The sequence below is a fragment of the Hakea prostrata genome, chromosome 10, assembly GCF_041222555.1.
Source record: "Hakea prostrata isolate BN-2017 chromosome 10, UWA_Hpros_2, whole genome shotgun sequence".
NCBI lineage: Eukaryota > Viridiplantae > Streptophyta > Magnoliopsida > Proteales > Proteaceae > Hakea > Hakea prostrata.
This window is the reverse complement of record NC_142609.1, coordinates 5,485,934-5,503,079: the sequence shown is the minus strand read 5'-3', so window position 1 is coordinate 5,503,079 and position 17,146 is coordinate 5,485,934. Positions and strand designations below refer to the sequence as shown.

The 17,146-nt window shown below is 39.5% G+C and overlaps 1 protein-coding gene across 1 annotated transcript in view; it reads right to left on the bottom strand.

Moving 5' to 3' along the window:
• The window catches only part of LOC149001670 (Insulinase (Peptidase family M16) family protein), a 110,576-nt gene that overhangs the window by 45,983 nt on the left and 47,447 nt on the right, over window positions 1–17,146 (bottom strand). Inside the window, exon 13 of the mRNA XM_089136292.1 lies at window positions 17,014–17,100. Within this exon, the coding sequence (XP_088992418.1) occupies window positions 17,014–17,100 (87 nt within the window). The remainder of the gene's footprint in view (window positions 1–17,013; window positions 17,101–17,146) is intronic.

Here is a 17,146-nt window from a genome sequence, read left to right as displayed (position 1 = left end):
TTTATGTGGGTATGCAATTAAAAAAAAAAAAATCCAAACTAGGGGTAGTTTTGTCTATCCATTATCAGAATTGATTCTAGCTATAGACTAATTACGAAATCCAACCAAGCCTACCAAGGTTCGAAAAATCGTTTCATGTCGGTGGTGGTGTGATATGTCAAGCGACATTTGGAGGGGTGTCGATGAAAAATCGACCCCCTATTTCGAGGGGTATTAGAGATCATTTTAGTCTGAATTTTGTTGTGTAGCCTAACTTGAGGCCAATAAACACACTGGGAGCGTTATTTTGACCTAAAACACCACCTAAACTAATGTTCATAATCAACACATGTCAAGCTGTATGCGGGCGAAACGGGAAGTCTGAAAAACTTGCAATTCGTATGAAATTCCACTTGATCGATACAATGTAATAGTCGATGTTAACGAAGCAAGATGTACTTGTAAACGACGAAGATCAAAGCAAAATCAGGTTAAAATGCAAGAAACAGGAGAGAGAGAGAGAGAGAGAGGTGACACTGGCGACATATCGATGATATGTCGTCGACTTTTTGTTGACCTCGTGTCGAAGGGGGGGTGTTGTGTCTCCCCACTCTGACATGGCGATATATTGCCAAAACTTAGCAATATATTGCTGACACTTCGAACCATGAATCCAACTTGTTTTCCTTTTCAGAATCCCTTCGAGGCCTGATCCAAAATTCATTCTAATAAAGCATACCCAACACAACCTAGGATTGATCCAGAATTCATAGATGTTTAATACTTTAATTGGCTTTGTGGTATCATTATTATTATTGTTGTTGTTGTTTTTAATTTGGTTGATTATTTGTATATATTTCATGTTTTTTATTTGTAGATATTTCCTAGTTATTTGCAATGGCCTCAACTGATAATCCGATGGCTGCTACTAATGGCGTGAAGCTAGTTATGATCCCTTGAAAGAACCAAAGAGAAAGGCCAAGTCATATGACCCAAGGTGGAAGTATGGGTATCAGCCAGATGTGGCTGATAGGAATACAATCAAGTGCACTTTGTTAAAAAAAAAAAAGACCCTAAAGGAGGAATTAGAAGATTGAAGCAACATCCAGTGGGTGGATATGGGGATGTTATGAAGTGCATCAAGACCAATGTAGCAATTGCCTAAGAGATGAATGCAGTGTTGTTGAAAAATAAAAAGAGGGCAATGTTACTGATTGGGATAATAAGGAGTATGATGATATTCAACAAGTAATTGGAGAAGAACATCCTACTCCAGCCTCTACTGAAGGAGGGACATTTCCTAGTATTGGGTTTGAGGTGTGCTCCAAGAAACCAAGCTCGGGGACTGCATCTAAGAGATTGAAAAGTGCCCTCAATAAGGCACTAGTAAGGGGTCCTATGGATATGTATGTTAGACACACTCCTAAAGAAGTTGTTGATGAAAGGAGGGCAAAGGGTGCCACTCAAACAACAAACTTGAATATAATGAGATCCGCGGAAGAAAAGAAGTGAGTGGATAACCACATCGCTGATTGGATGTATCAATGTGTCATTCCATTCAATGCAGTTAAAGCTAAAAGCTTCAAGGTGATGACTGAGTCTGTAGCACGATATGGTTCTGGGTATAAGCACCCAACTTACCATAAAGTCAGGGTGCCTTTATTGAAGAATGTGAAAGAAAGAACAATAGAGATGAAGAAAAGTTATGAAAGGTATTGGAAAATGTATGGATGCACACTCATGTCTGATGGGTAGACTGACAAAAAGGGTAGGCACCTCACCAATTTTCTTGTCAATTATCCAGAGGGAACATTCTTCCTTGGTTCTGTGGATGCATCCAGCCATATGCGAAATGCAAACATGCTCTTTCAATTATTGGATAACAAAGTTAAAGAAATTGGAGAAGAGCATGTAGTTCAAGTGGTGATTGATAATGGCTCAAATTACAAAGCAGCAAGGCATTATTAATGGAGAAAAGGACTAGATTATATTGGACTCCCTGTGCAGCCCACTGTCTTGATTTGATGCTAGAGGAAATTGGGAATTTAAAACAATATAAGAAGGTGATAATTCAAGGGAAGAGAATAATGACTTTCATTTATAGGCACACAAGATTGCTGGAGGCCTTAAGACAAAAGACAAATGGTAGGGATCTTGTGAGGGCTGCAGTGACTAGGTTTGCCACTTCATTCTTGACATTGCAACGCTTATTGAAACACAAGGATGACTTAAGGCACTTATTCATTTCTGAGGAGTGGACAAAATCCAATTTGCCCAAGACAAAAGGAAGAAAGTAGCTAAAACCATGGAAAAAAAATTCAATTGAAATGGTCGAAATTTCGACCAAAATGTCTACAAAATTCCAAATCGAAACGAAATAAAGGTACAGGCACGAAATGTGTCATATATCATTTCGTATCGACCGAAATTTCAGCCCGATACCATATCGGGCCAAAACAACACTTCCGCAAGCTTTAAAATGACCAAAATCAAGCCAATTTCGACCTTACCGTCATTTCGAGTAGTACCGAGCGATATCGCCCTAGAGATTTCGAGCTGTTTTTTATTTTTATTTTTTATTTCTTTTGCTTCATCTCTCTTTACACCTAATTTCTACAACTCCATTTCCTTCAAACACTAGATTTGCTCCTCCATTTGTGCATTTTTCCAAATATTGCAAGGTGAGTAACCAACTTCCTCATTTTTTTTATTTTTGTTTCATTTGTGCCTTAAATCATCTTAAATTGCTTTCAAATTTATGTATGTTTAGTTTAGAGTGTTGATCCATGAATTTGAAGTGTCAAAATTATTTTTTTATTCTTCCTACTATTTTTTATTTTTCTGTTACTAAAAATTATTTACTAAATTATGTATATTGCTAAAAATGTATATGTATAGTACATGTATAAGCTTTAAATTAATGTATGTGAGAGTTGAGACACCATATTGCGGTGATGGTGTTAAATTATTTTTTTTTCTGTTAATTATGTAATATGACTGTATTTAATATATATTTAAATAATTAAAAAAATTTAAATATTAAAAAAACTAATTAATTTCTGTTTTAAATTTAAAAATAGCAAAGTATTAGTGGAAGCATGTTGTGGATATTTTTAAGATAGTTTGTGTGAATTTTATATTTTAAATTATTTATATATTAAAAAAATACTTTATATATATATATATCATACTACTATTATAAAAGCATATACTCTACCTTTTTCACAAATCTTTTTCTGTCCTTATCATTGTTCCAAATACCAATAATGTTGTACTATTTGCTATTACTTTACTTATTTTCACAAGGATAATTTAGACATTTTAGTCATAAATTATTATTAATTTATCATTAATTTTAATCCCACTTTTAATTTCTCTCTCGATTTATCTCTCGACCTCTCTCAAAGTCTGTCACCCTCTATATCCCTCTCCCTCTTGAACTCTCTCTCAATCTCTCTCTCTCAATCTCTCTTAAAGTCTATCGCTCTCTATATCCCTCTCCCTCTCGAAGATACGAAATCCCGAGTGTGGAAGATTTGCCAAAGGAGTTTTTGGAGGAACAAAAAATATTTACCCCAATTCCCAATCGTTATCTCTCTGTGCGTTCTTGTTCTTCCCCAACCCCTGTTTCTTCTAATCCGCTTTTCTCTTGTCTGAATTTTTTCTCCTCTAGTCCAACGATACGGGAGACCGGGACTGTATCAATAATCATCTCAAACTCTAACTCTAACTCACAAACGACTCCATTCAAATTCAAATTGTAAGGTTTGTTTATTAGTAATCATCTCAAACTCTAACTCTAACTCACAAATGACCCCATTCAAATTAAAATTGTAAATTTTTTTTCTTCCTTTTTTGGTTAATCCTTGTACCTTTTTCGCAAATCTTTTTCTGTCCTTATCATTGTTCCAAATACCAATAATGTTGTACTATTTGCTATTACTTTACTTATTTTTACAAGTATAATTTAAACATTTTAGTCATAAATTAATATTAATTAATTTATCATTAATTTTAATCCCTCTCTTAATTTCTCTCTCGATTATCTCTCGACCTCTTTCAATCTCTCTCAAAGTCTATCACTCTCTATATCCCTCTCCCTCTTGAACTCTCTCTGAATCTCTCTCTCTCTCTCTCAAAGTCTGTCGCTCTTTATATCCCTCTCCCTCTCGAACTCTCTCTGAATCTCTCTCTAAATCAGCACTCTCTCGACCATCTCTCTAAATCAGCACTCTCTCGACCATCTCTCTAAATCTCTCGCTCGATCTCTCTCGAACCTCTCAATCCCCTCAATCTCTCTCAAAGTCTCTCGGTCTCTCGATCTCTCGATGCCTAATCCTCTGTTGCGGAAGGCCTTCACCTAACCCTAAAATTACATGAACCAACCTCCTCTTCCACTAGACCTCTCAAAGATAGCTGATCAAACCATTAAATTGGGCGGTGGACTGCGTCAGGTATGTGCTGTTGCACTGTTATCTTTTCGTTTTTTTTACAAATAGTAATAGTAATGTTGAAGTCTATTTTTCTCCTTCGAACCCTAACCATTGTCCTTTCGAAGGCGATTTCTCCTCTTTGTCTTCTCTGTTCGGGGTTGCAGCGGCTCATCTTTCTCCATCTCTTAGTGCAGGGATTGTGAGAGGCAAAGCAGTTAACTGTAGGTTAGTTAAATAAATCTTTGAATTAATGAATTATTTAAGGTTATCAGTTACGATAATGTTTTGAATTTTTGAGTTCAACTTGAACGAAATGTTCCCGTATGTCATAAATTTACAATTGCATCTGCCAGACCAACATATGGTATGGTATTGGGAGAAACAAAACTTGAAGAACGTTATTCATTCTAACAATACACATAAAACAACGTTGACATAATTCATTGAAAATCATCTCTTTTTGTTTTTAAGTTTTTGAATACTATTTCATGTACTTATTTTCCATGCACTTACTCTCCCTCTCAAAAGTTTCACTGATTATTCCCTCACCCCAAAACTTGATTGTTTATTTCAATTGTCTTCTTTCTTAATATACAAATTTTCTTTCTATTTTTTGAGTCGATATCTTTTCTCTCTCATATGGCCACGTGCATTTGCACGTGTCTTACTTTACTAGAATATATATATATATATATATATAGCTTGGCAACACAAGAGGCCACTGACAGCTGATAGAAGGAAGAGCAAGTGTAATTATTCTAAGAAACAAATAGGAGGTGGGGCCACTAGATTGAAGGTGCATCTAGCTGGTGGCAATAGGGTTGTAATAGTGTGCCCAAAGGTGCCCGCAGAGGTCAAGAAGGCAATGGCCTCATACATTAGTGGTGGAAATCAAAAGAGGAAAGAGAAGAGAAGACAGAGGGATGAGTTCGAGGATGCATGCTTAGATGACCTTCAAGATCCTGAGGATTATGGTATGAATGAGCCAGGAGAGTGTGACCCTGATCCAGAGGCCAATCAGCTGAGGAGGGCGATGATGATGAGTAGGGAGCAACAGAGGACTGATGACATGAGGAGGCAACAAAGGGGTCTGGGTTGTGGTTCCTCTAGAGAGCCAATAGGTATGGGAGGCACAAGTGGCTCACAACTCCCTATGAGGAGGACTCAGAGTGTGAGGCAGGAGGCTCCTATCCACGGGCCCCTACAAGGGGTCAAGCTTCGTCAGCACATCCTACAGATCCAGATCTTGAGATTCTTCGCAATGATCCGACCCTATTTGCGAGGCCTAAGCATAAACAGAGAAAGTTGAAGCGCTTATGGGGGAGTGTGAATGAAAAAGTGGGGATGGCTATCTCCAAATGGGCTTATTAACATAGTATTACAGCACATACAACCCAGGGGCCCTACTATAGAGATATGATTGAGGAGATAGGCAGGGCTGGGAGTGGAGTACAGGGCCCCACTCCATATGAGATATATAATGTCTATTTGCCTAAGCATAAAGAGGACATAAATGAGTACATTAAGGGATTAAAGCCCATGTGGAATCATTATGGAGTGACTGTGATGGCTGATGGTTGGACTAATCCCACTAGACAGTCCATCATCAATTTCATGTTGAATTGTGATGGGAGGACAGTGTTCTTCAAGTTAGTAGATGCATCCGGTGTGAAGAAGGATGCAAAATACATTTACAAATTATTAAAGCAAGTGGTGAAGGAGGTTGGAGTGGAAAATGTGATTCAAATTGTGACTGATAATGGCTCCAACTATAAGAAAGTTGGGTTGAAGATGCAAGAGACTCCAAGTATCTAATCATATAGTATTAATTTTCATTTGTAAATACATATATTTACATCACATGTACACTTTATAACTTTGTATTGATGCCTTGATGGATGGACAGATATTAGCTCTTTTGGACTCCATGAGCTGCTCACTGCATTGACTTAATATTGAAGGACATCGAAAAGGTCAAGCTTGTGAAGAAGACCGTGGAGCAAGCCCGACATGTTAGCACCTTCATATATATAACCACACATATGCATTAAGGATGATAGGGGACAAGTGTTAGGGTGAGTTAGTGAGGCTTGGCATAACTAATTGGATAGCACTGCAGAGCTTTGAGAATAGGAAGACTGGCCTTAGGAGCATGTTTGCATCAGAGGAGTGGTTTATGGGAGGGTTCTTCATCAGTGGGAGGAAGGAGAGCACAGTTGACCATGTGAGGATAGTGGTGAAGATACTTGAGTATGTGGTGCATGTGTTGAGGATGGTAGAACAGCAGAGAAAACCTACTCTACTACACATATTTGCTACAGTAAAGAGGATGAAGCAACAAGTTGCTCAAGTCCACCCACACGACAACAAGAAAGTCCTCCAAATCATCGTAATTAGATGCCAGTCTATGTTGCAGCATCCACTGCATAAGGCTGGTGAGTTATTAAGTCTAGTATTTAATTTAATTTTCATTATGTTATCACACTATGAAGCATTAACTATTCCCTTTTATGATATACTTTTTCTTACACAACATACTATTTAAATCCCAAGTACCATTACAAGGACAATCTTGGGATGAGGCAAGATTTGCTGGATGTCGTCCAAACTGTAGTAGAGAAGTTGGAACTGGATCCAGCTAAACAAGCAATCATCCTTATGGAGGTGAGATAGTGATATGAATAATTTGATATTCACAATTCATAATTTTATACTAAGTTATTACATAGTAACTAGTAACTAGTTATTGTTTTTTCTCTTTATATATTAGATAAAGACATTTAGGGATGCCACTGGGAGCTTCGGTCACTCTGTGGCCGTATCGGGATGGGAATCCACCCATGCGGGTAAGTTCATTCATTTATTTCATTATACATTTAATTATTATGTTTTATCTTTAATTTAGTTATTTAAGTATTAAAATGACTTGGAGTCTATGTTTGTTGCAGTTGAGTGGTGGTTGCAATTTGGACGCGATTCACACCACTTGAGTATGATTGCAAGCAAAGGGCTCTCCCAAACATGTTCTGCCACTGGTTGTGAGAGAAACTGGAGCACCTTCAGCCTCATTCACTTGAAGAGGCGCAATCGATTGGGTGTGAAGCGTCTTGAGGACCTTGTCTACCTACACTATAATATGAGACTGAGAGAGGATCATATTAGACAGGGGATGAACAGAGAGAGTACCAATATCGAGTTGGCCAATATATTCGAGATGGATGATGATGATAACCCAGTAGTTGACTAGATCAGGGATAGTAGAGAGCCATTGCTGGATGAGGAGGGAGGTCGTCCTAGTAGACAGATTGCAGAGGAGATAGGGGCTGATGTGGAGGACTTCATGGCGAGGGAGGGGAGTGCACATGCAGAGCCCGCCCGTCCCTTCATGCCACACCCTAGTGCATCCACCCAGAGTGAGGATTTGATTGTCTGGTCCGACACTAAGGATGAGGTGACTCAGGCCTCCGGCGATGACGACGATGGTGGTGATGATGACGATGGCGGTGATGATGGAGGGGATGAGGAGGGTGTTGGACCTCTTGATCAAGATTCAGCTGATCCTAGGGACAGACCACCACCACCACGACGTGAGAGTCAAGGGTGGGGAGGACGACCACCGAGATTCACGGGCGAGAGTTAGTTCACCCATGCGACACAGGATTCAGACCACATTGGAGCTGCATCTCAAGGCCAAAATGTTTCCTCTCCATATTCAAGGAAGGGGAAGGGGAGACAGCACGGCTGTAGCACGAGGGACACGCCATCATATGGGTCCTACTGTCCACCTGATGCCGAGAGCTTGGTGGGATCTATGAGATTGATGAGCGTTGATGATGCTAGAGACTCCACCTCCAGAGGATCCTGATGGTATAGGCCTTCAGAATCCTCATATGATACTGCTGTGGAGAGTATTGGTTCTACTGAGTCGACTTATAGTTATGGACCATATGGTGTCACTGTCCCTCCTGGCTATCAGATTTAGGGTCAGGCTAGTCAGCCACTAGTGGAGCCTTAAGTTATGTTGTAGCCAATGGAGCTTATGGTGTCCCTCCCACTGTCACCTATTTCAGTCAACCACTGGGACATCATCATTATGGACCTTATCCTTCTCCTGAGAGCCAGGGTGCTCTTTTATTAGTTGAGCAGATCTTCCACTCTATTCCACAGCCACAAGGCCCACCACCACCAGTTTCTTGTTTGGAGATTCACAACTTCCCACCGTCAGGAAATCTTATGCATATGGATGAGACCACGTACAGAGATGCAGTTGTTTAATACGTCCAAAACCATATGTGTCTAACATCATGGGACTTGTATTGTGATTTGTATGGGGTGCAGACGGATAAGGGAGATGAATAGAATAAACAAGTTATTAATAACATTCTCGCTTCTTCTCTGATGTACTATATACTTGGAAAGTTGCATGTTACATTTTCTGTAGTTTTTTTAGTAAACTAGTAGTTCTATAGTGTTTATTATGCTTGAAATAGGTAGTATGCAAGAATCCAAATCAATTTGAGTGCATATGAGGCTCGAAATTGAGTTTCCAAGAGTCACATAAAAAATGTCCAGTTTCGGTCGAAATTTTGACCTTTTGCAAGGTTGAAATTCCCATTTCGACCAAAAATTCTTCCTTGGCTGAAACAACTTTTTCTACAGCATTTTGGCATGGTGTGGAGGATTGTAATAAAGCATCACAACCTCTTATGATTGTATTGAGGATTGTGGATGCTGATAAAAGACCCGCATTGCCTGAAGTGTTTGTAGCTATACAAGAGGCTAAGAGAAGAATAAAGGACAATTTTGGAAGCAAAGAATGACTCGGAAGAAAGTCATACTTGTTGACAAACACGATATTGGTAGAATGGCTTATGCATCAATGATCTCAAGCCCTCTATTTATAATTAAGTGGAAAGTACACTATTACAAGGAATAGAATTTTACATGAATACAAATTCTATTTTTAACTTCTATACAAACTCTAATTGAACTCCTAGTAGAATCCAACACTCCTCCTCAAGTTGAGGCATAGATATTAGTCATGCTCAACTTGCCTATAATAGGAAGGAAATCTCTTTCTTTTAAACCCTTAGTGAAAAAATCTGCTACTTGGTCTCCAAATCTTAGAAAATGCATGCAAATAAGCCCTTGTTCCAACTTTCCTTTGACAAAAAACCTGTCAATTTTAATGTGCTTAGTTCGATCATGTTGCACCGAATTATTAGCAATACTAATAGCAGCCTTGTTGTCACAATATAACATCATAGGATTTGGAACTTGGACTCCAATATGTTGCAGCAAGCCTTTCAACCATAGTAGCTCACAAACTCTACGAACCATAGCTCTATATTCAGCTTCGATACTAGATAAAGCTACCACATTATGTTTCTTACTTCTCCAAGTAACTAGATTACCTCCAACAAAGGTACAATAACCTGAAATTGACTTCTTGTCTGGAGATCTAGCCCAGTTTGCATCAGTGTATACTTCTACTTTTAGATTATCAATGGGTGACAGAAGTATTCCTTTTCCAGGAGTTCCCTTCAAATACTGAAGTATTCTGGTAACAACCTTCATATGAGCTAAATATAGATCATGCATGAATTGGCTCACTATCCCTATAGCATAAGCGATGTCTGGCCTGGTGTGGGACAAGTAAATAAGCTTCCCTACCAGCCTTTGGTATCTTCCTTTGTCCACTGGTTCTCCCTCTTTTTCTTTAAGTTTAGCTCCAACTTCAATAGGGGTATCAATTGCTTTACACCCCAACATTCCCACTTCTGATAATAGACCTAGGACATACTTTCTTTAGGATAGGAATATATCTTTCTTTGATCGAGCAACCTCAATCCCTAAGAAATACTGTAACTTCCCAAGATCTTTAATTTCAAATTCTCTGCCAACAAAGTCCTTTAACTATTGAATTTCTTCACCATCATTCCCTGTGATGACAATATTGTCTACATAGACAATGAGAAGTGAGGGAAACTCACCCACCACAGCCAGGTGTGCGACGCGGGTCGAACACCGGTTTATAAACCGGGATTGGCAACCAAAAAAAAGAAAAAGACAATGAGAAGTGTGATGTTAGCACCTGACTTCTTGACAAATAGCATATGATCAATATTGCTTTGTCTGTACCTAATAGAAGTCATTGCCTTCAGGAGGCGTCCAAACCAGCATCTAGGATACTATTTTAACCCATAAATTGACCTCTTCAACCGACAAACTTTCCCTGCAATATTGTCATCGGAGAAACCATGTGGGATTTCCATATAGACTTCTTTTGCTAACTCCCCATGTAAGAAGGCATTCTTTACGTCTAGTTGGTGCAAGTTCCAGTCTTTGTTTACAACTACAGACAACAGAACTCTGATAGTGTTTAGTTTCATAACAGGGGCAAAGGTCTCCTGATAATCAATCACATAGGTCTAGCCCGTCTGGGTAAACCCCTTTGCAACTAGTCTAGCTTTCAACTTGTTGATTGATCCATCCATATTTTGCTTAACCACAAACACCCATTTGCAGCCCACTGGTTTTTTTCCTGGAGGAAGTGTAACCAGCTCCCAAGTGTCATTTTTCTCCATTGCCTGCATTTCCTCTACCATAGCTGCCTTCCATCTCTTATCAGTATAAGCTTCCTGCCAACTTTTAGGAACAGATCCAAGATGACGAGAGGATATAAAAGCACGATAGGAGTTAGACAAAGACTTATAATAAACATATTTAGATATGGGATGTTAAGTACAAGATCTGACCCCTTTTCTAACAGCAATAAGAAAATCATAAGAAGATACCTTAAGGGGAACAATAGAATCTGATTCTGGAGCAGGAGATTGAAGTGGTAACGTATCACCTTTCTCCACCTGCTTTAGCCGGATGTAATTCTTCCTCTAATGAGTCTGTAACTCCTTATTCTGGTCAATCTAGTTTTGAAAGACCCGAACAATGTGTCTCACAAGAATGGTCTCCCCCTGCCTAGGTTCTTCAGATGGTTCAGAAAACGAAGGGGGAGGATTAAAGTCCTCAGGTATACTGGCCAAAGTCTCCCCCTGTCAGGTTACTCTTCTAGAACTCTTAAGTTGTGTTGGTGTGTGATAGGAAGATCTAGAGTCGGAAGAAACACCTCTCCTCTAGGACTCTCCCCCTAGAGAGGTGTATAGTAAGGGCAAGACTCATTAAAAATTACATCCATAGATACAATGGTTTTCCTGGAAGGAGGATGATAACATTTGTACCCTTTCTAAGTAGCAGAATACCCCAAAAATATGCAGCGTAGGCCGCGGGGAGCCAGTTTACTCTAGTGGGTTGTGATTCTGGCATAACACACGCATCCAAAAACCTTTGGGGGAATAACAAAAGAAGAGGCTCCCTGAAAAATCTCATTAGGACATTTAAAACCAAGTATCCTACTGGGCATCCTATTCATAAGTAAGAAGCACTGAGTATAGCATCACTCTAATATTGGTCAGGTACATTCATAGCAATCATAATGGAACGGGCTATCTCTAAGAGATGCCAATTCTTCCTTTCAGCAACCCCATTTTGGGCAGTCGTATCAACGCAACTGGTCTGATGTATTATACCAAAGTCAAAGAGATATCTCTGAAATTCACCATCAATATACTCTGTGCCATTGTCACTGCGAAGGATCTTCACAGGGGCATTGAACTGAGTTTTAATCATATTATGAAAATCACGAAAACATCGGAAAACCTCATTTTTTTGTTTTAAAAGATAAATCCATGTAGAACAAGAGTGACAATCAATTAAAGTAACAAAGTACCTATGGCCAGTAATAAACACACGTCGGCAGGGACCCCACACATCAATATGAATTAGCATAAAAGGAATAGTTTTTCTATTATGAAGAGAAGGTAAATAAGTAGAACGAGTCTGCTTCACAAAAATGCCGGCTTCACAAAAACAATTATCCTCATTATAAGAAGAAACCAAATCAGGAAATATTTTCTTAAGAGTTCCTAGAGGGGGGTGACCTAGCCTACGATGCCACTGATGAAGGTCGGATATAACCAAGTGGAACGGATTAGAAGATGTAGTCAAAGCAGAAGCAGATCCTCCAATCGGCTCGAGCAAATAAAGTCCTTTGTCTAGTTTACCACGTCCAATCTCCTTCCCCATGACCAGATCCTTGGAAGACACAATAAGATGGGGAAAAATCACTTTACAATTCAAGTCATTTGTAAGACTACTGATAGAGAGCAAGTTAGTAGAGAAAGAGGGAACATGTAAAACTTTAGAAAAAAAAAAAAAGTGATGGAGAATGCTAAATGGTCCCTTTTCCAGCAATGGAAGAATAGGAGCCATCAGCAATTCGAACTTTATCCCTTCCAGAAATTGGAGAATATTGTAAGAAATAGGAGGATAAACCTGTCATATGATCTGTAGCTCCTGTATCAATGATCCAAGGAGTAGAAACTGAAGAAAATTGAAAGCCTGTAAAAGTTTTACCTGAAGTAGCAAAAGGTAGGAGTTGGTATGGGTAGTAGAGGAAGCAGTGGTCGAAGCTGTACCGCAGCAGAGAAGACTGCATAATACGTGCAGAGTAGCGAACTCCTCTTGTGAAAAACCAACGTCTGCAGAGGGTGTGGTGGAAACTGTCTCAGAAATATTAGTCTTTGGTTTTTCCTTTCTTTGTGCTCGTTTTTGCTCAAAATCAGCAGGCTTCCCATGGAGCTTCCAACAATTTGCCTTGGTATGATATGGTTTGTGACAGTGCTCACACTTGACAATCTCATTTACTAAATCAGATTTAGTGCTAACAGACTGTAAGGTTGATTTCTCCACAATAGGAGCATGAAACATGGCTAAACAACGGCTTTCCTCACACTGAACAAGGGCATAAGATTGTTCAAGTAGGAAAGGGAGAACGATTTAATGCCTGCACTCTTATCTGATCGTACTCCACATTCAAACCGGCCAAGAAGTCATATACTCGAATCTTATCAATGTGCTTTTTATAAGTAGCCACATCATCTGGATTAGTGGGGTGATAATCCCCATAATAATCCAACTCCTGCCAAAGAGATCTTAACTCAGCATAATAGTGGGCCACAGTCAGTTCCTTTTGGGTAGTCTCATGAAGTTTTTTACGGAGCTCATAAATCAGTGCATCATTCCCCAACTATCCATATGTTTCAGTTGTAGCCTTCCAGATTTGGGTTGCAGTATCAAGTAATAGGTAACCCCGAGCAATATTTGGATGCATGGAATTCAAAAGGAATGACATAATAAAAGAGTCATTCGAAATCCATTTATCCTGTAAAACACCCATAGTTGTAGGTTTGATAGTAGCTCCAGTAATGTGTCCAACAAGTTCTCTTCCGGCAATAGTCAGGTAAGCAAATCGAGACCAAATCAAATAATTTGTTCCATCAAATCTCACCGAAACAAGAGGAAGAGTGGGGTAATGTTCAGAGCCAGTGGGAGCAGGAGTGCCATTAATAGTTGCCATGTTGAGAAAATTGTCTGTTCTTCTGTCTTCACCCTTTCGAAGTAATAGAAACGTCGCAGAATGCAATAGTCGAACAGCCCAAACAATTCAAAAATACATATAAGGAACACCTTTAAAAAAAAAATTATTTAATAATAATAATAATAATAATAATAATAATAATAATAACAATAAAATAAGTGGAAAAACTATGAAAGAAATTACAAATAAACCAACCCTTGAGACATCAAAATATGGTTCGGTCAAAGGATGGATGGTCTGGTTTGGTCTACTGGTTTTTTTGGATAATAGAACCAGAGAAAAAAAATCTGGTCTGGTCTACTGCTTTTTGGCTAATAGAACCAGAGAAAATAAAATCTGGTCTGGTCTACTTCATACGATGGGTTTTAATAGAAGCATCGTAGGTTACCTGTGAACGACGATGGCGATGGGGATGGAAGCTGGTGATAGCAACGGAAGCAGGTGACGGCAATGGCGATGGCGACGGCGACGGCGACGGAAGCAGGTGACGGCGATGGCGACGGTGACCGAAGCAGGCGAAAGCAATGGCGACGGAAGCCGGCGATGGCAATGGCAACGGAAGCCGGCGACGGCAATGGCGACAGAAGCAGGCGTGATGGCGGAAGTTGCAGGTCTTGTTAAAGAAGAAGATGGAATCAAAAGGAAGAAAAAAAACCCTCTCTCAAATCACCGAAAGCAGTCGAAGATGCTCGTTGTAACTCAAGAACTTCAACAACGAACGATTTGAACTTGCACGGCTCTATTTCAACCCTATTCGGAAGCAGAGGCGGTGGGTTTTAGAGAGATGTCTCGGTAAGGAGGTAGGTCTTCCTCAGCGGAGAATTTTTCTTCTCTTCCCTACCCTAATCGAACTTAGGCTCTGATGCCATGTTGAGAAACACGATATTGGTGGAATGGCTTATGGATTAATGATCTAAAGCCCTCTATTTATAATTAAGTGGAAAGTACATTATTACAAGGAATAGAATTTTACATGAATACAAACTCTAATTTTAACTCTTATACATACTCTAATTGAACTCCTAGTAGAATCCAACACATACAAATAATTGATAGGCGATGGGAGTGTCAGATAGAGAGAACTCTATATGGTGCAGCCTCATTTTTTAATCCTGGGAAGTTCTACAACTTAAATAGTGTAGATGATTGTGAGTTGATCAGTTCTCTCACAAGCACCTCGAAGGGCGCCTCATTGACTCATCGCCTCAACTAGCTAAAACCACCTCACATTGCCTCGTCGTCGTGACAACTATGGGGCCGACCTACTATGTGTGGTTTGTAGTATGTTGGATGACTTGAGGTAGGCTAATCTTAGTTTTCTTATTATATAAGATATGATAGATTTATAATGAATTAGAGTGTATGAGATGTACACTAAAATTTTCACTTAAAACACCTCAAAAGTGCCTCAGAGGACACATCGTCGACTCATCACCTCAACTAGCCTAAACTGCCTCGCATCGCCTCGTCGCCATGACAACTATGGTTAGGATTTTGAGTTTAGTTGGGAGTTTGGTCTATTAGAGAGTCCTTATTGTTTATGTTTTTTAGGCCCACATCGAGGATCATTGTACTTGTTCATTCATAACTATTATTATAAATAAGCTATATCACACAAGACATAAGTTAGGATTCTCTCAAGATTTCAACACCTACCAATCGCAGCCCCTTGGGAACCCTCCCCCAACCCTTTACCTTTAACATCCCAAAACCTACCCATAGCAAATTATCCAATCCCTTCTGATTTGATGGTTACTTGCTGGTTCAATAAAGAAGATTCTAGGCTAACCCTAAATTCTTGACAGTTACTTCAAGGAACCCTTAACCCTAAAATTGGGTTACATGATATAGCTTCCCACCCCATCTGGTACATTCTCCTCTAACTCAGCTTGGAATCTATCCCGCTCTCCTAGCCATTCTATCCCCTGGGCCCTTTTATATGGTTCAAAGGCCACACTCCCTGTCATGAGTTCACCAGTTGGAGAACATTTAAGCTTTGCCTACCAACCCCATTCATCATCCATCGCCGTATCCCTGCCTCCCCCTATTGTATCCTCTGCTGGAACTATACCGAAGACATTAATCACATCTTCTTTACATGCCCCTTCTCCTGCCACGTCACGATGAAGGCCATCTCCTCTATTTGGTCTTGGCCTTGCTACAGATGCCACTTTGGTTTTTGCTCAGGATTGGTTGTGGTCCTTGACCACTTCTTCCAATTACAAAGAGCAAAAACCCTTCATGTTTGGTGGGAATACAACCACAGGAGACGGACCTCTAACTCAAATCCTTGGACTCAATTTGGAAAGCTATCTATTTTGAAGTTTCCTCTAGGCTACAGCTTCTTCCCCACCTGCCGTTTTAGACACCCCAAGAAACAGGCATATGGTTGTTACTGATGGTCTTGGCTCCTCTTTTTAGCCCTCTAGACTGCTCTCTTCCCCCCGCCCCCCGCTTATACATTTTCGTCCTTTGGTTGTAGTAGTATTACTTTATTCAACCACCCACCCAGCCCCACCCCATAAAAAAAGCACACATTCAGGGTTCCCCTACATATCCATCGCGGATAAGCATATGAACTATTGTGAGGAATGTCAGGACACTTTGAGCCTGCAAAAAGCCAAAAAGAATTATTTGATGGAGCAATACCACTGATCTGGTGAGTTGAAGTTACCTATAAACATGTCAACAGAGGTCAACGGAAGTTAACTAAAGCTGAAAAAGAAGAACAATTGTGCAGAAATTAAAAAAAGATCCTTCTTTAGGCCTATGCAAACCATATCAGGTTGTTTTTAAATATCTAGGCCCTCAACCACATGTAAAATTATTTGCCATGATGCTCCAACTACCCTCGGGCAGTTTTTTAGGTTTTCATTTCAATAAGTTCCGCTATCTTCATTCATTTAGGTCATTTAGGTTCCTCATTAAATCCAAAGCAAATCGGGGGGGGGGGGTTAAAAGGAAAGAAAGACGGCAAAACTGACCTAAACACATAGAACTGAAGTAAATTTTTTTTGTTCATCAAAATTTAAAATTTGGTAAGTAGTATTGTTAAAAATGAATAATTGCAATGAATATTATGATTGAATGCTATTACTGACTTACCTGCATGTTTGATGCAATATTAACCAGATAATCAATAGGAGGAATCTTGTCCTGATAATGGAAGACGGTCTCACGTATCGCTGAGAGCTTTATGAACAAAATAAGCTGTCTTAAAACTCGGAATAGAGAATAA